The sequence below is a fragment of the Oncorhynchus mykiss genome, chromosome 10 (genome assembly GCF_013265735.2).
Source record: "Oncorhynchus mykiss isolate Arlee chromosome 10, USDA_OmykA_1.1, whole genome shotgun sequence".
In the NCBI taxonomy this organism is placed as follows: domain Eukaryota; kingdom Metazoa; phylum Chordata; class Actinopteri; order Salmoniformes; family Salmonidae; genus Oncorhynchus; species Oncorhynchus mykiss.
Window position 1 is genome coordinate 64,598,451 of NC_048574.1, and position 24,336 is coordinate 64,622,786.

The window sequence follows — 24,336 nt, forward strand, 5'->3', positions numbered from 1 at the left end:
ACACACACACACACACACACAGACACACACACACATAAAGGAGAAAAAAACCTGCATACATACAGCATGCGCACACCCGCACACACCTCCTCCGTTCCTCTATCATTAGAGCTGTATCTCTCCTCACTGTGCTGATGACTTTGCACGCATACATACAGAAAGACATAAAGACACACAGACACACAGACACACAGACACACAGACACACAGACACACAGACACACAGACACACACACAGACAGACAGACAGACAGACAGACAGACAGACAGACAGACAGACAGACAGACATGACAGACAGACAGACAGACAGACAGACAGACAGACAGACAGACAGACAGACAGACATGACAGACAGACATGACAGACAGACAGACAGACATGACAGACATGCATAAACACTCTCAAAAGCATGGATTCTAGTTTAATATTATGCATCAGCCCACCTGCATGTTCAGCCTCTGGGTTTTAACTAAACAGACGTTCCTTGTCTGTGTGTGTGTGTGTGTGATAATATCATGATCTCCTAGACAGTTGTGGGAACACACACACAAGATTAAAGAGCTGTGAGCCATGTTTATTGTGTGGCGTTGGACTTATTTTAAGTAGTGGGTGTGTGTGTGTGTGTGTATGTGTGTGTATGTGTGTGTGTGTGTGTGTGTGTGTGTGTTGAATCTGCCTAGATCTGTCTGGATATGTCTAGCCTGGAGCGAGATGTTGAGTCGTCACACTAATGAATAAAAACACAGAGACAAAAGGGAGATAGCAAGGGCGTGTGTGTGTGTGTATGTGTGTGTTGGTGACCTCTTGGCCTCCCCAGCTACTGATTAAAACCATATTGAAAATGGTTTGTCTTGTTTCTCCCTCTCCATCATCCTCGGGGAGATTTGATTAATATATTAATTGGTTGGCTCCGCAAACGATGGACCCATGGTGTAGTGTAATAAACCTGTCTGAGCCCCAAATGGCACTCTATTCCCTTTGTAGTGCACTACTATGACCCAGAGCCCTATGGGACGTGCTCGAAAGTAGTGCACTACAAAGGGAATATGGTGCCATTTGGGGCGTATTCTGACAGGACAGTTATTAAATACAACACGGCTCACGTCACATGCACGCACAAAGACACACAGGCACACACACCGACAGACACACACACAAAGACACACACACACAAAGACACACACACACGCACATGCATGCACGCACGCACGCACGCACACACACACACACACACACACACACAAAGACACACAGACACACACATAAAGACACACACACAGACACACACACAGACACAGACACACAAAGACACACACACACAAAGACACACACACACACAAAGACACACACACAGACACACACACACAGGGAAGAAAGAGCTGGGCTGGGCCTGGTGTCTGGCATCTGGTGACTGGTATTTAAATGGTATGACCTGTTCTAATGGGTGGGGTATATATCTAGATCCTGGTCATGGATGTGTGAGTGTGATAGCCTCTTATGCCTCTGTGTGATAGCCTCTTATGCATCTGTGTGATAGCCTCTTATGTCTCTGTGTGATAGCCTCTTATGCCTCTGTGTAATAGCCTCTTATGCCCCTGTATGATAGCCTCTTATGCCTCTGTGGGATAGCCTCTTATGCATCTGTGTAATAGCCTCTTATGCCTCTGTATGATAGCCTCTTATGCCTCTGTGTAATAGCCTCTTATGCATCTGTGTATGTAAAGTGTGTGTGTGAGTTTGTTGCAATACATTGTGTGCCTCTGTTTCTGTCTTTATGGAGGAAGGAGTGACACACACATCTCGTCCCCAGTCCCAATCCCCAGTTAGGTCTCCCTGTCCCCACAGTCCCCATCCCCAGTCAGGTCTCCCCGTCCCCACAATCCCCATCCCCAGTCAGGTCTCCCCGTCCCCACAGTCCCCATCCCCAGTCAGGTCTCCCCGTCCCTACAGTCCCCATCCCCAGTCAGGTCTCCCGTCCCCCCCTTTCCACCCAGCGCCCCACAGCCACTGAACAGGACAGGAAGTGTTGGGGTTTCAGTGTCAACATGGCTGCTGTTGTCTGTGATCAGGGTGAGGGGTCAGGCCTCAGATAGATCATCCTCCTGAACAAAGAGAAACCCATGCTGATGCTGACACACTGGGAAGTTCCTGGGTCACTACCCCTCTAGGGAACAACAACACTAGTGTGTGTGTGGTGTGTGGTGTGTGGTGTGTTGTGTGTTGTGTGTTGTGTGTGTGTGTGTGTGTGTGTGTGTGTGTGTGTACTCCCCAGCTCACTTTAACCTCCTGAGACTGCCGGCCGGAGCGTTCAGGCTACACTTCAGTGCTCCCTCTTTTCACACGATCACAAAAGTAATCCTGTGTGAAGATTCCTTAGCTTGTTTTGGGGGCCCTGTTGTTGTCTAGCCAACAAGGTAAGAGTAGCGAATGGATTGACTTGGACACTAGTAACTGAGGAGGATTGCGTTGTTTCCATTAATGTGTACACACAGGGCCTGAATTATGAGAAAAAATAAACATTTGAATAACATTTTGTGAGACTATTCTGAACAGTGGGAACTGGAGTAAGACTGAACACAGTCCTGGGCTCCAACTGATGATACAAGTAGACGGATTGCAACCATTTTATAGGAATGACAAATGTACTATTGTTCTAATTCCTACTCTCTGCGACAATTTAAAGCAATTTCCGTCTGGATATTTTAGCAAGTAGATATTTTCAAAAACAATTAAGGATCAAAAAACAATCAAATCAAAAGGTCTTACAAAAAGTCCTCCAGGAATCCTACAGATCGAGAGTTTTACACGACAAACACCCTGTAGTGACATTAGAACACAACAAAAAGTCCTCCAGGAATCCTGCAGATAGAGAGTTTTACACGACAAACACCCTGTAGTGACATTAGAACACAACAAAAAGTCCTCCAGGAATCCTGCAGATAGAGAGTTTTACACGACAAACACCCTGTAGTGACATTAGAACACAACAAAAAGTCCTCCAGGAATCCTACAGATCGAGAGTTTTACACGACAAACACCCTGTAGTGACATTAGAACACAACAAAAAGTCCTCCAGGAATCCTACAGATCGAGAGTTTTACACGACAAACACCCTGTAGTGACATTAGAACACAACAAAAAGTCCTCCAGGAATCCTGCAGATAGAGAGTTTTACACGACAAACACCCTGTAGTGACATTAGAACACAACAAAAAGTCCTCCAGGAATCCTACAGATCGAGAGTTTTACACGACAAACACCCTGTAGTGACATTAGAATACAACAAAAAGTCCTCCAGGAATCCTGCAGATAGAGAGTTTTACACGACAAACACCCTGTAGTGACATTAGAACACAACAAAAAGTCCTCCAGGAATCCTGCAGATAGAGAGTTTTACACGACAAACACCCTGTAGTGACATTAGAACACAACAAAAAGTCCTCCAGGAATCCTGCAGATAGAGAGTTTTACACGACAAACACCCTGTAGTGACATTAGAACACAGTTCATTGGTTTATTTCTTTCCCCATTCGCTTTCCAAAAGCAGTTACGGTCCTGGGGTCCACAAATATCACAAAACATGACAAGTAACAAAAGACTGATACACTGGACAGAAGAATGTGAGCATTAGTGTGTGTGTGTGTGTGTGTGTGTGTGTGTGTGTGTGTGTGTCTGTGTGTGCGTGTGTCTGTGGGTCCGTGTGTCAGTGTGTGTGTCCCTCATTGTGTTACTCTGTCTGCCACATATCCTGGGGGATGACTAGCTGATAGTAGCTGAGACTGAGTATCCAGGCTGCAACGGATCCTGGGGGATAACTAGCTGATAGTAGCTGAGACTGAGGGTCCAGGCTGCATCAGATCCTGGGGGATAACTAGCTGATAGTAACTGAGACAGAGGGTCCAGGCTGCATCAGATCCTGGGGGATAACTAGCTGATAGTAACTGAGACAGAGGGTCCAGGCTGCAACAGATCCTGGGGGATAACTAGCTGATAGTAGCTGAGAGAGGGTTCAGGCTGCAACAGATCCTGGGGGATAATTAGCTGATAGTAGCTGAGAGTGAGGGTCCAGGCTGCATCAGATCCTGGGGGATAACTAGCTGATAGTAGCTGAGAGTGAGGGTCCAGGCTGCAACAGATCCTGGGGGATAACTAGCTGATAGGAACTGAGACAGTGGGTCCAGGCTGCATCAGATCCTGGGGGATAACTAGCTGATAGTAACTGAGACAGAGGGTCCAGGCTGAGCTAAGCCGGTTAAGATATTCACAGGGTTTAGATTGCTGTTGACACATTTATTTTTAAATATTGTTAAAGGGGAAGCCACAGACCTCTACAATAAGCATTTTTAAACCGCTCATCTGCGTAGTTTAGAGACCCCGATTATGGCCAGCGGGGAAAGGGAGGGGGTATACGTGCATGTGCACATGTACATATCATGATCTCCTAGACAGTTGAGGGAAAACACACACAAGATGAAAGAGCTGTGAACCATGTTTATTGTATGACGTTGGACTTATTTTCAGCAGTGTGTGTGTGTGTGTGTGTGCATCTTTATGTAGTTTTTGAAATGTAAACTACTTACACTTCTGCACAATGCTTAACTGTTTTTCCGTCTGCTTTTTTAAGATGGGCCAGCTGAAGGGAGACAGCAGGGAGATAGAATAATGAAGTTAGGTGACTCCACTGAGGTTTTCCAGTGAGCTGATTGTTTGATTGGTTTCTCCGCAAACAACTTACAGCCCAATCCACAAGAGACGTGAGAAACAGAAGAAGTGTGTGCGGTCAGATCTCTTCTTTCTCTCGTCCATGTTCTCTCTCTCTCTCTTTCATGCCTAACCCGGTGCCTGTCTCCTGTGGCTCATGGCGTGTGGCAGGCGCGGTACTCCTGGGTACCGGTGGGCACGAGGGGGGTGGGGCGGGCAAGGAGGGCGCAGGGGCGCATCCTCAACTCAGGTTCCCCCAGGAAGCACAAACTCCAGAGACGTCTCTTTTGTGTTCCGTCTCTCTTTCTCGCTCTTTGTTTTCTGTCTCCTTCTCTTCCCATCGTCTCCCAACCGCAACAAAGAACCACACAGCAGAGCACGGTGCTCAGGTGACTCCTGTGTCCTCCCAGGGTTTCGTCTCGGTTACAGAAGCGCTAGTCATAAGACACAGAGACGAAGGCTAGGGAGTAGGAACACCATGGAAACTTTCATCCTGTTTTGTTCTGGTTTGGTGTGTATTTGCCTGATGCCATATGGGATCTTTGTTAAAGTGGGAAAAGGCAGAAAGTTAAAAAAAGGTCAAAAGAGAGAGGAAAACTTCCCAGAGAAACAGTAATGAAAAGAGGAGTGTGACAGAAACATGCGGACGGAGGGGCGGAGGGATGAAGGCCTCTCCTTCCTCCGTGGTTGGTCACAGACCGCATTTCATTATCCTGCCTTTATCCCGACTATCCTAAATGGAATTAGTTCCTGGAATGTTTGAAGTTGTCGACGGTCGTCAGGCAGAGTAGAGCGGGCTGGTAGCCCCGTCGTGTAAGCACAGGGACTGTAATGTCTTAGAGTGTGTGTGTGTGTGTGTGTGTGTGTGTGTGTGTGCTTGCGTGTGTGTAACTTTACTGTCTGTCGACTGGTGAAAAGCTTCAAAGAGTGGACCTGTTTAGCTTTTGGTTTAGATTCATTCGGATCCCCATTAGCTCTTCCTGAAGCAGCAGCTACTCTTCCTCGGGTCCACAAAAACCTCAAACATGACAAGTAACAGAACACTGATAGACTGATAGACAAGGACAGTCACACAAATGTAAAATACAACGATATACAAAGAAGTACTTGGAGCTGGAAGGGAGTTCCATGCGATCACGGCTCTGTATAATACTGGCCGTTGCCGTGAATTCGTGTTGGACTTGGGGACTGTGAAGAGACCCCTGGTGGTATGTCTTGCGGGGTATGTATATGTGTCTGAGCTGAATGAATTTTGGATTATGCAGATGATCTGGAATGTTCATCACAGTATTATTTCTCATGAAAACTAGGAGAAGCAGCTAATCCCTTGTGAACCCTGAACCAGGAACGACTGGCCTGCATGTTGTTGATGTTAGTTCTGTACGTGCAGTTAAGGGCGAGGTGTGCTGCTCTGCTCTGAGCCAGCTGCAGCTTTGCTAGGTCTTTCTTTGCTGCACTTGACCATATTACAGGACAGTAATCAAGATGAGACAAGCTCAAAAGCCTGACAACTAGTACAGTTGACGTTCGTGTCAAAAACGCAGAACATGTTTTTATAACAGATGTACCTCTCCCCATGTTCACAATAACTTTGTCAATATGACTTGACCATGATTATTGACCTTCCAAAATTATACCTAGGAGTTGATCGTCCTAAAATTCTCAATGGTCACACTCTTTATACACAACTCCAGATGAGGTTTAGGTCTTAGAGAATGTCTTGAGCCAAATACAATGTTTTTAGTGTTAACTGTATTTAAGACCAGTTTGGCTGTACTGGCTGTAACCCTGTGTTTAGAATTTCAATGACCTCACAAGCTTTGGGTGCTGAAAAGCTTTAACCTTGGGAAGGAGCGAATGACAGAGGGAGGGGTGGAGAAGAAAACCAAACAGTGTGTCAATCATTTGGACACACTCTTCCACAGCTCTGGCTACGTGAGACGCCAAGCACATGTAAACAGGGAGCCTTTTGATATGGCTGGGGAAGGGACAGGAGAGAGTGTGTGTCTGTGTGCGTCTTTGTGAGTGTGTGTGTGTGTGTGTGTGTGTGTGTGTGTGTGTGTGTGTGTGTGTGTGTGTGTGTGTGTGTGTGTGTGTGTGTGTGTGTGTGTGTGTGTGTGCCTTTAAAGTGAATAGACAGGGGGGTCCATGGCCCAGCAACCTTGGATTTCACAGCCCCCCTACTTCTGAGAGAGAACAGTTACCATCTTTATCCTTTATCCTGTTCTCGGCTGGATCTTCAAACACGCTGCGCCAGTAAAAATTCCAGGTGCCACCACAGTGCACTCACACACCTACTCTATCCATACCACTCTGTTTAATGTCATGAGCACTTTCCAGTCTCTGTGTAATCTGTGCATTTTGCAGGGCCACACCTGTCACTGGTTAGCTGTTAGCTGGGGAACTGGAACACCTATAGCACATGTCCTAGTTTAACGAGACAACTGCAGATTCACTGCAACACTGTTGAACACCAGACCTAAACAATGGCCAGGCCTCAATGCAAACATGACACTCAGAACCTGTCTGAGAGGCTTATACACACACATATACACCACCCCCCCCCACCCCCACCCCCACCCACACACACACACACACACAATAACAGCTGAATTATTTTTCCTAACATCAACTATTTTAAGACACAATCTATTTCAACCACTACTAATTTCCTCCTAGCTGGGCCTGTCTATACTCTGGGGCACGCAAACTCACATTCTAATGGCATTTAATATATAAACGCACAACTTCAGCACTTTCTAGTTTTTTCTGTTCTTAATGAAGCCAAAGAGGTGTTAATGAAGGTATAGGAACTCCTAATGGAAGTGGTTAGGTAAGAACTTTATATCACTAGAACCGTGGGGATTCCAGTCCTAGAACAGCTTTGTAACGTCTACATTTTAAAGGTTAGCCCAGCACCTGTAAGCCGAGGTGTCTAGAGACCGACTAATGAATGTAGTTCCATGAAGATGCAGGTAAAATTTTGTTAATTATGTTCATTAAAATATTTTTCATTTCATGTCTTTAAAGGTACGAATCTGACATTGTCAGCAGGTTTGTTCTTACGTTGTTGTTTTCTTACTCCCAATAGTTTGACACATTTCCATTCAATATGATCTAAAGAAACATAAATAAAAATGAGATACTAAAATAACATTTGTGGGTGTCGGAACAATGAAAACAAATTCTTTCAAATTTAGAGTGCCAAAGAGTGCCATAAAACGCCACCTGTCACACAAGTGCCCTTTGAAAAATAACACAAAACGAAAAAGTCATGGTCGCTCTGAGAGAGGAGACGGGGTGAGAGAGGAGCGAAAGAAGAGTGTCGCTCCTCCCGTTCAAACCTCACACATGTGCACTTCAAACCGCCACGGCCTGCTAATCAACCATTGTGTGAGCTCACTCAGCCAGAGATACACTCCTAACACTGGACTAGGTGAACCAGAGAGTGAAGGAGAGAGACTGGGGGGTAAATGGAGCTGATATAATGGCTGTGAGGGAAAGGGGTATATGCGGGAGAGAGAGAGAGAGAGAGAGAGACAGAGAGAGACAGCGAGAGAGACAGAGAGAGAGAGAGAGACAGAGAAACAGAGAGACAGTGTCAGAGAGAGAGAGAGAGAGAGAGAGAGACAGACAGAGAGACAGAGACAGCGAGATAGAGAGAGAGACAGAGAGAGAGAGAGACAGAAACAGACAGAGACAGACAGCGAGAGAGAGAGACAGAGAGAGAGAGAGAGAGAGAGAGAGACAGAGAGAGAGACAGAGAAACAGAGAGAGACAGTGTCAGAGAGAGAGAGAGAGAGAGAGAGAGGGAGAGAGAGAGATATGCAGAGAGGGGCAGAGACAGAGACAGTCACAAAGCTATCTGTGATGGCGCTCTAGGGGCCACCGGGGGAAACTTTATCAAAAAAAGGTTGGCAGCTCGGGGAGAGAGAGGGAGCAGAGGGGAGCAGAGGAGAGGGGGAGTAGAGGACAGAGAACAGGTGACAGGGTTCTCTCTCTCTTCACTTTCGTCTCCAGAACAAAGTCAAACCCTGAGAGTCATTATCCAACCGTCACTAGGAGCAACATGTGCTTTGCTCTGTCTGTCACCACGCCTTGGGGTTAACCCTTCACCTTCAGTAATCAGTGGGCTTCAATGAACATGCCGACATACACTTACAGTACACATTCACACTAATTCTTGAGTTCCCTCAAATTCTCTCATTGTCAAGTTCACAGCTGCATCTTCTCAAGTAAAGTGGTCACAAGAGGAAAGGAACGCTGAGCGACACCAAATCTCATTCAACATTCTTTCCCAACAACTGTGTTTCACCGATCCCTCAGTGTCAGTGGACGTGCCGGGGAGTGTGCACGATGTTGAGCCGTGCACTCTCCCGAGCCAAGGAAGGCGAGATAAAAGAGAGGGATAAATCAAATGTGTGTTGTGCACACCGACCGGACTCACCATTATCGCTGTCCGACTTGTTTTCGTGCTCTGTGTCGGTGAGGGTCAGGGCCGAGTTGGACCGGCTGGACAGGCACGAGTTCCGGCCGCCCGACTTCACCCCGCGTCCCCACAGCCGCATAGCGCGCTCCGGTGACATCACGCCCTCGTTCTCGGTGTCCACGTCGGAGCCGGCGCCAACCGAGTAGCCGCGGTGGGGGAGGCCCATCTCGGAGCAGAAGGCCAGGCCACGGCGCGTGGACGGCTCGCAGATCCCCAGTTGTCTCAGGTTGAAGTTCTGCCCTGAGAGGAGAGGAAACGAGATGGAAGTCGTCAAAACTAGAGCCCTGAACATGTATACCGGTCAATAAATGCCTCCCAAAGGAAAAACTAGTGCCCCTTTAAAAGACAATACAGAAAGTACAGGGTAGAATAAAGGGAGTTTTGAAGGAGGAGAGGAAACAAGATGGAGGATCTTAAAGACTCTTTCACAAAGAACAAGGTTGAGGACATCAATAGTTTCAATAAGAGAGGAGCTGGAGTCTTTTATTGTAAATGTCAAGTATTTCAGAGATATTTAAGAGAGCTAGCATTTACCAGGGAGAGTAATTCAGTGGCCTTTTACAGGAGAACACAGGGAGTACAGCTGATCTAACTTGAGACTGGCAGTAAAGCGAAAACACCTTGAATCCTGTCACTAACAGATCATCTGTCACATTAAAACCTCTTCCTGACCCTATCTCCTAGTGATGAGTGGGGAATCTATACAGTTACATATCGGGATATTATTTTTTGACCATATATCATATCGTATCGTTTTGACTATCACAATATTATTTTTACTCTAGCTGGCTGCACCTGCACCAAAATGTGTCTTCAGAAGTGATCAACGTGTGTTTTCTCCTGGCTCTCACTCATCTCTCTGCAGCAGACATATATAGTGAGCAATATGTTTGGAACATCAAATCACAATAAAATCACAGTATCGAATTGCAAAACATATGGTATCAGCACCTAAGTATAGTGATTATACTGTAACGTGAGGTCCCTGGCAATTCTCAGCCCTAATATCGCCCCCAACCCCCCCAAGGCCCCTCTGACCTCCAGCCCCCTGACCCTCAGATCCATCCTAGCACTGAGAACCAGACAGACAAACCCACTCCCTCCTTCCCAAGCCTTATTTGTACAGTATTTGACCAGTGGCAGATGGATAGATAGATGGCTATATAAACTGAACAAGAATATAAAAGCAACATGCAACAATTTTAAAGATTATACTGAGTTACAGTTCATATTACGGAAATCAGTCAATTTAAATAAAATCATTAGGTCATAATCTATGGATTTCACATGACTGGGAATACAGATATGCATGTGTTGGTGACAGATAACTTTTAAACAGGGTAGGGGCGTGGATCAGAAAACCAGTCAGTATCTGGTGCGACCAGATTAAAGTTGACAAGGCTGTTTATGGTGGCCTGTGGAATGTTGTCCCACTCCTCTTCAATGGCTGTGCGAAGTTACTGGATATTGGTGGGAACTGGAACACGCTGTCGTACATGTTGATCCAGAGCATCCCAAACATGCTCAATGGGTGACATGTCTGGTGAATATGCAGGCCATGGAAGAACATGGACATTGTCAGCTTCCAGAAATTGTGTACAGATCCTTGCGACATGGGCCCGTGCATTATGATGCTGAAACATGGAGGTGATGGCGGTGGATGAATGACACGACAATGGGCCTCAGAATCTCGTCACGGTATCTCTGTACATTTAAATTTCCATCAATAAAATGCAAATGTGTTCGTTATATCTAGTTTATGCCTGCCCATACCATAACCCCACCATGGGGCACTCTGTTCACAACGTTGACATCAGCAAACCGCCAGCCCACACAACGCCACACAATGCCCAGTACAGTTGAAACTGGGATTCATCCGTGAAGAGCACACTTCTCCAGCGTGCCAGTGGCCATTGAAGGTGAGCATTTGCCCACTGAATTCGGTCACGACGCCGAACTGCAGTCAAGTCAAGATGGAGGACAACGAACACGCAAGTGAACTTCCCTGAGACAGTTTCTGACAGTTTGTGCAGAAATTCTTTGGTTGTGCAAACCCACAGTTTCATCCGCTGTCCGGGAGGCTGGTCTCAGACAATCCTGCAGGTGAAGAAGCCAGATGTGGAGATCCTGGGCTGGCGTGTTTACACTGAGGTTGTGAGGCCGGTTAGACGTACTGTCAAATTCTCTAAAACGACGTTGGAGGCGACTTAAAGTAGAGAAATGAACATTGAATTCTCTGGCAACAGCTCTGGCGGACGTTCATGCAGTCAGCATGCCAATTGCACACTCCATCAAAAATTGAGACATCTGTGGCATTGTGAGTGGCCTTTTGTTGTCCGCAGCACAAGGTGCACCTTGTAATGATCATATTGTTTAATCAGCTTCTTGATATGCCACACCTCTCAGGTGGATAGATTATCTTGTCAAATTAGAAATGCTCAGTAAGATGGATGTGAACAAATCTGTGCACAAAATTTGAGCAAAATAAGCTTTTTGTAAAATGTATGGGATCGTTTACTCCAGCTTATGAAAATGGGATCAACACTTTACTTGTTGCATTTATATTTTTGTTCTGTATAGACAGATACACTACATTACCACATTTATGTGGACACCTGCTCGTCAAACATCTCATTCTAAAATCATTGGCATTAATATGGAGTTGATCCCTCCCTTTGCTGCTATAACAGCCTCCACTGTTCTGAGAAGGCTTTCCACTAGATGTTGGAACATTGCTGCGGGGACTTGCTTCCATTCAGCCACAAGACCATTAGTGAGGTCGGGCACTGATGTTGGGCGACTAGGCCTGGCTCGCAGTCAGCGTTCCAATTCATCCCAAAGGTGTACGATGGAGTTTAGGTCTCTGTGCAGGCCAGTCACGTTCCTCCAACACCGATCTTGACAAACCATTTCTGGTGGGGCAAGTTTGTCTATGGAGATTGCATGGCTGTGTGCACAATTTTATACACCTGCCAGCATTTGGCTGAAATAGCCGAATCCACTAATTTGAAGGGCTGTCCACATACTTTTGTATAAATAGTGTAGATAGATAGAGAAATAGATAGACAGACAGACAGACAGACAGACAGACAGACAGACAGACAGACAGACAGATAGATAGATAGATAGATAGATAGATAGATAGATAGATAGATAGATAGATAGATAGATAGATAGATAGATAGATAGATAGATAGATAGATAGATAGTGTAACGATATGCGCTAAGAGTCGGGAAGTGAGTTCAGGGAGTGTTTTAGTAAAATAAACGTAACATAATAAAGAGTAAGAAACACTAACAGCACACAGACATGGAACAGAAACTGTGACGCCTGGGGATGGAACCAAAGGGAGTGACATATATAGGGAAGGTAATCAAGGAGGGGATGGGGTCCAGGTGAGTGTCCTTATGCGCTGATGCGTGTAACGATGGTGACAGGTGTGTGCCATAACGAGCAGCCTCGTGACCTAGAGGCCGGAGAGGGAGCACACCTGACAGTACCCCCTCCCCGGCACGCTCGGCTCCAGCCGCGTTCAGCTTCAGCCGCAGGACGCCAACCATAGGGACGATCCCGGGGAACAGGAGCGGACCGGTCGTCTCCGCTGCGGCGCAGAGACCTGACGAACCGCCTGAGGAGTGAGAGCCTGATGAGCCGGCTGAGACCTCCCCGGTTGCCTCGGTCGAGGCACGGGAACCTGTTCACCCGGCTGAGGCATGGGAACCCATCGAACTCTCCGAGGCATGGGAATCCGACAAACCAGCTAAGGCCTCCCAGGTAGCTCCAGTTCTGACACCCGGACCCGACATCACCTCCAACACAAAAACAAAAAAAACTCCCTGATGCTTCCCTTTGGTGAGGCATCATTCTGTAACGATGGTGACAGGTGTGCGCCACAACAAGCAGCCTGGTAACCTAGAGGCCAGAGAGGGAGTACACATGACAGATATATAGACAGTTGGAAGAGAAGAGGGCTGTGTTCCAAGTGCACTATATTTTTTATATAACTAGGCAAGTCAGTTAAGAACAAATTCTTATTTACAATGACGGCCTAACCCCCCCCCCCCCCAACCCAACCCGGACGACGCTGGGCCAATTGTGTGCCGCCTTATGGGGCTCCCGATCACGGCCGACTGTGATACAGCCCGGGATTGAGCCAGGGTCTGTAGTGATGCCTCAAGCACTGCGATGCAGTGCCTTATACCGCTGCACCACTCAGGAGCTATATAGGCAATAGGGTGTAATACTTTTGACTAGGACCCATAGGGCTCTGGTCAAAAGTTGTGCACTATATAGGGAATAGGGTGCCATTTGGGACGCCACAGAGAAGAGAAGGGGGAGAGCTATCTCCCAGGTGCTAACAAAATAGAAGCTGACAGGTAAATGGGGCCTAGCTAGCATCTGGGGAGTCATTTGGACTGGAGGTGTTGAGTAATGAAAAGATCCTGCACGGGCTTGAAAAGAAAGAGAGAGAGCGAGAAAATACAAATAAATCCTGTACTGACTTTTTTTTTGTGATGGGGGTTAGTGGGGTGCAGTATCAACTGACCTGAAATCCCCAGTGAAAACACAGCTTCTGTAAACAGCGCTAGCTCCTAGGCGTGCAAAAAAGGGACTATCAGGTTTCATCTGACTCTCAGATAACTGCAGGGGCTTAACATTCTGTTACCCAGGGTCCCACGCTCGACTCCCAGAACCCCGACCGTTGTGTCTTACCACGACCAGGCCTGACTAGCTAACAATGTTAGCGGGTAGCACAGACGCAACGCATGTTTGGGGTCGACTACATTGCAGTAGGATTACGCAGAATCACTCATCTACAAATCTTGCATCCCAAAAGTTAATTATTATATGATTAAGATGAGTGATTCTGCATCTCACCTTGCTCAAAGAGATCCCCTGAAAACATGCTAGCAGTTAGCAGAACTCCCCATATTTTCAGCACCATAGGACCAACAACCTAATGGAAAACTCTCATTATCAAACAGAGGGAGACACCCTCAACTTTTATTTTATGGGGCCCCCTGAAGACTAAAATCACCAGTAATTCAGATCAAAACTAGTTTAATTTAGCAAATCTGTTCCTAAGCATTCCCACGAATAGAAGGGACATATGTGATCGTGTCTCAATGTCATCAAGGTATGAAAGGATTGTTATTTCAAATCCAATCTCTTTTAGGGCTTAGTTGTCATCAATTTACAGTGTTCGACCAATTATGGTAATTATGTTCTGGCCACATGACCATCCGCTCTGATAAAAATCTGCTAGTCTACCCCCTGCTCTAACGACTGAAGTAGAGCATGACGAAACAACTAAAACGATACATACTTCAGTGAAACACGACTTGCTAAAGGCAATTTATACCGCGTTGGAGGAGCGAGCCAAACGCCTAAAGAAATATCCAACGCAAAACAAAACATCCGAAGGGGAATCTATAGTCTCCTAATGCAAAACATATCATCGCTGAAACACAACTGAAACAACACATAGACCTAATGCTGTAGCGCAAAATAGCACGCTATGATACAGTCCATTTTGCTTAGGCAGAGCAGAACGCATTCCGCAGCTCAAGCTGAACTCGTTAGCATAACAAAAACACGGTTCGAACCATGCTAACATAAAGAGAAACCATAAAGGGCACTTCAGTGCTGGCCCACTGGGCACAAACTGATTGAATCAACGTGGTGGAATAGACGCTGAATTGACGTCTGTGCCCAGTGGGGAGTGCTAACAAACTGTATAACGCTAAAGCAAAACCCAACAACAAAGAGCACCTTGGAACGGCCCATTGGGCTAGCCACTGTTTCAGTGCAGGAGGGCACAACGCCAAGCTCACAAGGCCCAACGATAAATGCCCTATAAAAGCATTACTTAAGGGTTAATAATGTTGGCTGGCGCGTAGGAAACGGCAAACCATCAATGGAGGGCCTCTGGGTACACAGCAATAATTTACAACGCATGAAGCAAATACAAATAATGTCTGCAATTTATCAACTCAGAGAGACAGAGTGAGTGAGAAAGAAAGAAAGTGAGAAAGAAAGCTAAATAAATTCATGTTTGGCAGAGGTAGCTGTGTTAATGATTGGTCTCATATGTGGCTGCACTTTGGTTATATCTAATGCGGTAACATTATGCAGGCTGAAAGGAATTCAAGACCCACTAGTATTGTAGAAAACAATCTAGGCACAATTCATTTACATCACAAAAAAACATAAGTAACAAGGTACAGTAGTTTAACTAAGCAGTATAACATTAAATACAGTAGATTTGGAGCCACAGAAATAATCAAATTACTGCTATCTCTATGGCAACCATTCGTTGAAACCCCCCAAATGAATCAGAGAATATTTGGCAAAATATTTCTCAATGAATTAACAAATAAAAATCCCAAGTGTAGCGTACAGAGACTTAGTAAGAGTGTCTTCCTCTCGCAGGCAGACGGAATATGGTGTGTGTTTGTGTGCATGTGTGTTCTCGGGGAGGGGTAATGTGGTGCAGATGGGAGAGAAGATGGTGGCTGCTCTACTCTGTTATGTTGTCCTGGCAGATAGACTGGTAGCTAAGGCACTTCCAATCTGTTTGGTGATTTCATAAATATCTCAAGGCCTTGAAAGCGTAAAGTCCCTACTTCAAAGGCGACGCCGCCACCACAACAAGACAAACAGCAACAACAGCCGTCAACAACCGTATGAAGTCATCAGGGTGGAGTTAAGGAAGTGTTCCACATTAAGGCTTTTATGTCTAATTTATACAGAACTAATAATGAATCAAAACATACAACACATTAGAAATAACCCTAATAAAACAATAACATAATCATATTTGTGTTATGAATAATAACATGAATAAATATTATAGTTTTAGTATAGTTTTACAGATTTAAATATTTTCTCAACATGAAAAAAAAAAAACGGAATATGTCATAGAACAAAGTACTTAGAAATATCTGAGAGAAATTCCTACATTTGTTACAAATGGTACAAGACACAGTAACCATGGATCAAAATGAACTATTTAATTATCTGGGACCTCATATGCCAACACAACTACAGGCATAGAATTAGGAATTGAAATACTATATAATTGTATAGGATCTCTATGACTACAGCCAACAATACACTGTATAATTCATCTTAGGCCTATTAAACATTCTACTACAATTGAAGTGGCTTGCATTTTATGTTAGGGAATTTTAAAACATGATCCAATTAAAAATAGAGTCTGTGATACATAATTAATTTAGTTCCTTTTTTAACCAACGTTAATGATTTCCTGCAAAGCTAAACTCTTTTCTCTCGCTTAAAGACATTTATGTCACACCTACATTTAGATCTAGACTGAATTCCATTCTGTGGGTTTAGCTGCCGTGGTGATGGGAATAGGCTGGCTAAGAACATGCCTGAACATATATATACATAAAAAAATATATATATATCAATACGGTCACGAAATGATATATGATAATCACTGAATAGCAGCAGGAATAATTTTTTACCAACATTTCACAGCATTTAAATGTAAAAAAATATATAATATAAAAATATATATATATTCTTGACCGTGACCGTATTGATATATTAAAAAAACTATCGCTAAATATGGTCACTAAATGATATATGATAATCACTGAATAGCAGCAGGAATAATATTTTTTACAAACATTTCACAGCATTTATATGTAAAATAAATATAAATTTTTTTACATTTAAATGCTGTGAAATGTTTGTAAAAAATATTATTCCTGCTGCTATTCAGTGATTATCATATATCATTTAGTGACCATTTTTAGCGATAGTTTTTGCTTCAGTAATAAGTTATTATATTACTTTCGAATCCTTATTAGATTAGTATACATTCACTCTGAGAACGTGTTCTTCCAGCTCAGACTAGTTAATACTCACTCTTTTTGGGATAATGGAAAGTGTTTCAAGCCGTACTACTTATGCAGTTGTGAAAATGACTGTAATATAAACGTAATACCTGTATCTCAGTGAGAGGCTACTGTATTCCATAGGCCTGGGTAAAATGTCCATAACAGTGACAACAACTATGGCTTATTTCTTTTTAAAATATCGAAATATTTAAGGGTACAAGATTCAGATGAATACATGCTTTATCTCATTTAGGGTAGAGTATTATTTAACTACGTTTAGATTCAAATATTCAAATGTTGTTCTCAAGCTATAAGTCATCCTCATTGTGAATTGGTTCTGATGCATGCCATGCCCCACGTGGTAGTAGAATCCAGAAGTTTCACAGCACGGTCAAATCATTGGTTGATCAAAAAAAATGAAGAATCTTCCAAATTCCCTCCGAGATCATTTGCATTATAAGAAGGATAGAATATTGACTGTTAAATCTGTGGATAAAATACTGTCTGGAGCAATCTTTGATCTAGGAATAAGAGTGACTACAAAGGCTTGTTAATTACAGACATAACTAAGATAGTCACTGCAGTTCAATTAAAATTATATTAATTTTAAATGAACGCCAATTAGTGTGGCAATGAAAATGTACATGATAAGATAATTAAAGTCATTACCTTTTTTTCTCTCCAATATTTATGAATTGTTAATTGGAGTAGAGGAACAATCAATGAACTAGTAATGAACTTCCAAGTACTTTTGTTATGTTTCTGGAAAATATGGCTGGACCTGGTAAAACGCTTTGCCTCCATCTTTCCACGAACCAGTTCATGTCACGAGTTCAAAACAGTTTCAGATCTATGCGCTCGCTGTGCGTTATAAAATCTAATAATTACAAAAATCACAGTTTTTTTTTATTTTATCCCTGATGGGCAACAATTCGAATTATTCCAGCTTTAGTCCATTAAGTTTCACAAATGACTACTGTCCCACTATTATTTCTGAAGTGACCAAATCATTTAGGTCAACGTCAAACCCATAGAATTTGAATGAATAGAATGGTCAAATAGATTCAAAACCCAGAACTATTTCTATGGTGTCACCATATTAATATACATAATAAACAAACGGTGCTAGCTATATTACCTTAGCATAGTGTCACCATAAGCTCCTATGTTACTGTCAGTGACTGGGCGAGGAGACAGAAAGAGGTGCTTAGCCTTGAGGCTTTGAATAGTAGTTAAACATTAAGTTATTAAGTCTGTCGAGCGATGGCTGTGGCCCAACAAGTCAACAAGTCTAGTGACCGAGTGGCCCACTTAGGGGACTAGCTCAGCCAGCGAGAGGCAGAGAGGGTGTCGCTATAATAATTTGGGGGATGCTTATATTTGTTCTGTTACACAAAAGTGGGTCGCCATTGTACAGCGCCCCTGGAGCAATTAGACATTAGACATGTTTTTCCTTGTCAGCACCTTAAGTCGCAGTTGTAAATGAGAACTTGTTCTCAACTGGCCTACCTGGTTAAATAAAGGTGAAATAAAATAAAAAAGTGTCCCAACACGCTAACCTCGAAGCTACCTGCCGCCCCCATCTGTCTCATGTCTGTTAATATGGGGAGGATGACATACATAGCCCCAACCTACCCAGACTGTTACCCCTTTCCTTACCCCAATACCCCCATCTACCTGTCAACACATTACCCCTGGAGCTCCTTATCAGATAGACAAGCCCCAGTGTTCATGATCAACACTAACCATGCAGCTATTATTTACCATTTAGCAGAGACCTTTTAATCCAAAGCCACTTATAGTCATGCATGTATACATACATTTTTACACATGAGTGGAATCGAACCCACTATCCTGCCGTTGCAAGCGCTGTGCTCTACTACCAACTGAGCTACAGAGGACAAGCACCTAGTGAGACACCAACGAGAGAGGTAATGAGATTCTTTCTTTTTGGATTGAAACCGTAGCCAGAACATGTTTTCTTCATGATATAAGTGCACTGTAAATGTAATTACACCGCGTCCCTTATCCACAGAAACTGATTCCTGATAGGGCAGGGTCGCGTCCTTGAACGCACTTTAAATCTGAAGTAGTTGGCCCGTTTCCCTTATCTAAGGTAAACATTTGAGCCTCGGCCCAGCTCGGTGGCATAAGTCAACATGAGGGGTCCCACCTGAGGTAAACATATGTAAACAGAGACAGACTTCACCTCTTAGGGGCCAACCTAAGGAAGAGTTCAAGCAGGTACAGCTGACCGTGACTACAGAGTAAAATCTACGGACAGCTTGAAGTGGAATGACACAGGTCCTGGTACTCAATTTAATTTTACAGTCCTGGTGATCATATTTACATTTGACAGTACTGGTGATCATATTTACATTTGACAGTACTGGTGATCATATTTACATTTTACAGTCCTGGTGATCATATTTACATTTTACAGTGCTGGTGATCATATTTACATTTGCAGTCTGGGTGATCATATTTACATTTACAGTCCTGGTGATCATATTTACATTTACAGTCCGGGTGATCATATTTACATTTACAGTCTGGGTGATCATATTTACATTTACAGTCTGGGTGATCATATTTACATTTACAGTCCTGGTGATCATATTTACATTTACAGTCCTGGTGATCATATTTACATTTTACAGTCCTGGTGATCATATTTACATTTACAGTCCTGGTGATCATATTTACATTTACAGTCTGGGTGATCATATTTACATTTACAGTCCTGGTGATCATATTTAAATTTTACAGTCCGGGTGATCATATTTAAATTTTACAGTCCGGGTGATCATATTTACATTTACAGTCTGGGTGATCATATTTAAATTTACAGTCCTGGTGATCATATTTACATTTACAGTCCTGGTGATCATATTTACATTTACAGTCTGGGTGATCCTATTTACATTTACAGTCCTGGTGATCATACTTACATTTACAGTCCTGGTGATCATATTTAAATGTTACAGTCCTGGTGATCATATTTACATTTACAGTCCTGGTGATCATATTTACATTTACAGTCCTGGTGATCATATTTACATTTATAGTCCTGGTGATCATATTGAAATTTTACAGTCCTGGTGATCATATCTACATTTTACAGTGCTGGTGATCATATTTACATTTACAGTCCTGGTGATCATATTTACATTTACAGTCCTGGTGATCATATTTACATTTACAGTCCTGGTGATCATATTTACATTTACAGTCCTGGTGATCATATTTTGGAGCCAATAGTCAAGGTGGTATAAAAAATGGAGGTGATGGATGATACTCTGTACCGGTAAGTACCAGGCCCCCTCAAGCACTGCCTACATGGTCAGCCACAGGGCAGCGCCCCTAGAGCATGCTAGGTGCCTTGCTCAAACGCACAACGGCAGGGGGATAACTAACTGGGCTAAATAGTACCTTGTCGGGTGTACTCGTCCTGTTCACGGTGCACCATCTCCTTCACTCTGCTGCTGTACAATAGTCTGGAGGAGTCCTGGTGGTCGAAGGCCTTGAGCGTCTCGCTGGAGCTGTACGACTTCTGGGTGGGTACCCTCGGTCCCGGGCCACCGCCGCCGCCGCTGCCGCACTCCTCGCTGTCGCCGGACGAGCCCGTGTAGCGCCGCTCCTTGTCGCGCCTGCTCTTGGTCAGCGAGCAGTAGGGCCTGCGTTCCTTTACGTCCATACTGCCAGCATGCTTCGCCGACCCCGGCGGATAGACACAAACACGGCACGGACCGGGACGCTGGAGGAAGATGGGTGGGAGGAGGTGGAGGAGGGAGGGTCCGCCCAACCCGCTCCGCTTAGGCTCGGCTACCTGGAGAGAGGGAGGACAGGGAAAGAGAGAGGGAGGGGAAGAAAATGAAAGAAAAAGTGTGAGACACAGCGGTCAGATAGCGCTAAGCTGTGCACTTAATCTTCCCGGGATCCTGAAATCCTCCCCACCTTCTGGAGTGTTCAGCGGTGCTAGTGTGTGTGTGTGTGTGTGTGTGTGTGTGTGTGTGTGTGTCTCGGCAGGGTCTGAGTGCATTGGAGTGAGGAGAGGCAGGCAGGAAACAGCCTTTAGGAACTGAAGTAGGGAGGGCAGGGGTGAGAGGGGAGTGGGAGAGGGAGAAAAAAGCCGGGGAGGCGGGGAGAGGAGGGGGTGACTTAATTGATTACTCCCGTCCCCCTGATCTGGTATGTGTCTAGAGTTGCTGATAAGCACGACACATCCATTAGATAAAAATGCATGTGCGTGTGCATGTGTGTGCGTGTGCGTGTGTGTGCATGTGTGTGCGTGTGTGTGCATGTGTGTGCGTGTGTGCATGTGTATCAAGGAGGAAGGGGAAAACATTTTCAATCTTTCATTAAGCCCTGCTGCCATCGAGAATTAATCAAATCTACAGACAACATCCTGAGAACAAAAAATAAAACGACATACTTGTGTGTGTGTCAGAGTAATAACCATTGCATGGAGTCCCCCCAGGGGTACTTTTCAAATATTTATTAGCCAAAAAAAATTCTCTCTGCTTCTAATTTTGCGTTCTGATCATTGCGGCCATTTTAATTTGGAAATGTTGGCTGGCCCTTTTCTGGAGGTCTCCCAGAGATTGTGCATGGCTGCTCTTTCTCAAACATATATCTTTTTCCTTTTTTTTTTGAAGTCAACAACATATTTCTTGATAAGGTTTTCCTGCGTCAGTTTTCTAAACTCGTCCCAGATGATAGCAAAGCGAGGGAGGCAGTTGGGAGGTTTGGAAGGTAGATTCTCCCTAATGAAATGGGGAGAGATGCTTCTACGGCCCTATAACATCTGCGATGCCGAGAACACACGGAATCACGGAATCCAGACATGAAAACAGATTTCATGAATATTCAATAAATGTGTTGAACTTAGTAGGGAATCAACTAAATGTACTGAACATGTATTAATTTGCCCAAGTTTATCATAAGACATGAACAGAATGCATCAGTGATTTGTATTTCCTGGAACTTTCTGAAGAGGCAGGGAGAATTCCCCTGTCTGTGTATGTGACTCTTTGTATAGATTTCTCAATTAAATGTTAATTATAAAATAGCCTATGCTTACCAGGCAGAATGAGATCATGATTATTTGCATCAAACCAGTGGGTATTTGCTTTGCAAACTCTACCATCACATGTACTCTACAAAAATACTGCTAAACCACTGCCTCTTGCTAGGTGCACACTGGAATTAAAGGGTAATTACACACAACAATGTAAATTGAAAGAGTGGTATCCTGATGTGGTTTAAGCACTGTTGTGGATTTACAACATCCAATTTAGTTGTATTTCTATTTAAAAAAGTGGGACTGTGAGTGCGTAAAAAAAAAAAAAAAAACAGGGTCAAATTGAAACCTGGAAAAACATAATGGAGAAAACAGAATTTGGGATAAAACTAATGCTAATCAGGCAAAACATAAAAGAGATTTGATAGGGCTATGCTTCTGATCAGAAGAGGAGAATATCATCATTTCTCTGCCTTCTCTCTCTCCTCACTATCAGGAGGAATTGAACAGATGACAAAGAGAGAACAGGCGTTATTTAAAGGGTAACGCTAAGGTATGCCAGGCTGCCGCTCCTGGTTGAAACGGTTGACAGCATCATTTGCTTTCCCCCCACACAACTGTGTGTGTTATTGGGTCTTCCTACGCATGGCAGTGGATAGACAGAGTAGGGGGTTTCCCTGCCATGCCCTGGGGGCTGTGGGCTGTCCCACCTCATGGTCATCTTCATTTTGATTGGTCTTTTAATTTGCATTTATTCCACACACCAAATACAAACATACATATACGAACAGCAATTTACAGACAAATACACACAACGACGACTCAATTCTCATCTGCTCAGACCCAAATGCTCACACCCCATCCCTAGTGCCTGCCTTATTGTTGCCGTTAAATGGTATCAATTTGTTTTTCTCATTCGCCCATGTTGTTTCAATATTTCAATAATCAATCATTACATTTTTACATTGTATGAATAATGGCAGATTGATTGATTCCTAGGTTTTTGGTGGTCATCTTAAATAGATAAATAAGTCTGCTGCGGTGGCATATCAGCAGCCCCAACAACGACAAACTATCATTCATGAATATTAATAGATACAGTATGAGGAGAGGAAGAGAGAGGGAGAAACAGAGAGCGAGCGAGCGACTGAGGGAAAGACGGCTCCTCACACTGCTGGTTTATAGTTTAGTAAAAATGTACCGAGGCAGACAGGAGGGCAGAGTGACAACTGAGTGAGTGAATGAGTAACGGAGGGAGGGAGGGAGAGCAGGAGAGGTGACTGATCTGTGAGGAGTGCTTATGCGGGAATGAGACTTAGTGAGTGAATCAGATCAGCAGCACTGTGGTGATCTGTCAGGACCAGTCAGTTAGACAGACCAGGGCTGAAATTAGGATTAGCATTTTGTCACCTACCAGCCACACTGGCAGGGCAGCTGCAGCTCTGATCCTCACACCATGCCCCCCTGGTAGGGCCCCTTACATGGCCCCTCACGGCCCCTAGCTTCACATCCTCAGCTGGGACAACCCAGCACTCCACTGCTAGTAGTGTGAAATAAATCATTTAAATTCACACACATTTGTTGTCTCATAACTATTCCCCAGGTCGTTGCTGTACTGTAAATGAGAACGTGTTCTCAGTCAACTCACCAGGTAAAATAACGGTAATAAATATATATACAGTGGGGCAAAAAAGTATTTAATCAGCCACCAATTGTGCAAGTTCTCCCACTTAGAAAAAGATGAGAGAAGCCTGTAATTTTCATCATAGGTACACTTCAACAATGACAGACAAAATGAGAAAAAAAATCCAGAAAATCACATTGTAGGATTTGTAATGAATTTATTTGCAAATTATGGTGGAAAATGTCTGTCATAGTTGAAGTGTACCTATGATGAAAATTACAGGCCTCTCTCATCCTTTTAAGTGGGAGAACTTGCACAATTGGTGGCTGACTAAATACTTTTTTCCCCCACTGTATATATCATTTTTGCACACAGTCATTAGTAGGTTTATCAAACACAGATTATATTATTGGAAAATATAATTTTCTTCAATGTTTACAATCATTTTCAGCTTGACTTAATACTAATGTGCTGGATCTTATACAGAGAAAACATTATTAACGTCTCCTCTGAACATTATACATATTTAAATTGTCAAAACATTACACTAAAACGGATTTAATCACTGAAAACAATTATTCATTCAAAGCCAAAATGGGTAAATGTGACCAATTTGCCCCCCTCCG

At 43.9% G+C, this 24,336-nt stretch overlaps 1 protein-coding gene across 9 annotated transcripts in view; it reads right to left on the reverse strand.

Moving 5' to 3' along the window:
• LOC110533185 (teneurin-3) overlaps positions 1-24,336 on the reverse strand; it is a 410,089-nt gene that overhangs the window by 293,952 nt on the left and 91,801 nt on the right. For all 9 annotated transcript variants that reach the window (XM_036933606.1, XM_036933607.1, XM_036933605.1 and 6 more), the window contains 2 exons: positions 20,496-20,892; positions 9,150-9,431 (listed from right to left, as the gene is read on the reverse strand). In XM_036933606.1, coding sequence (XP_036789501.1) covers positions 9,150-9,431; positions 20,496-20,760 — 547 coding nt within the window. In that variant the 5' untranslated portion in view covers positions 20,761-20,892. The remainder of the gene's footprint in view (positions 1-9,149; positions 9,432-20,495; positions 20,893-24,336) is intronic.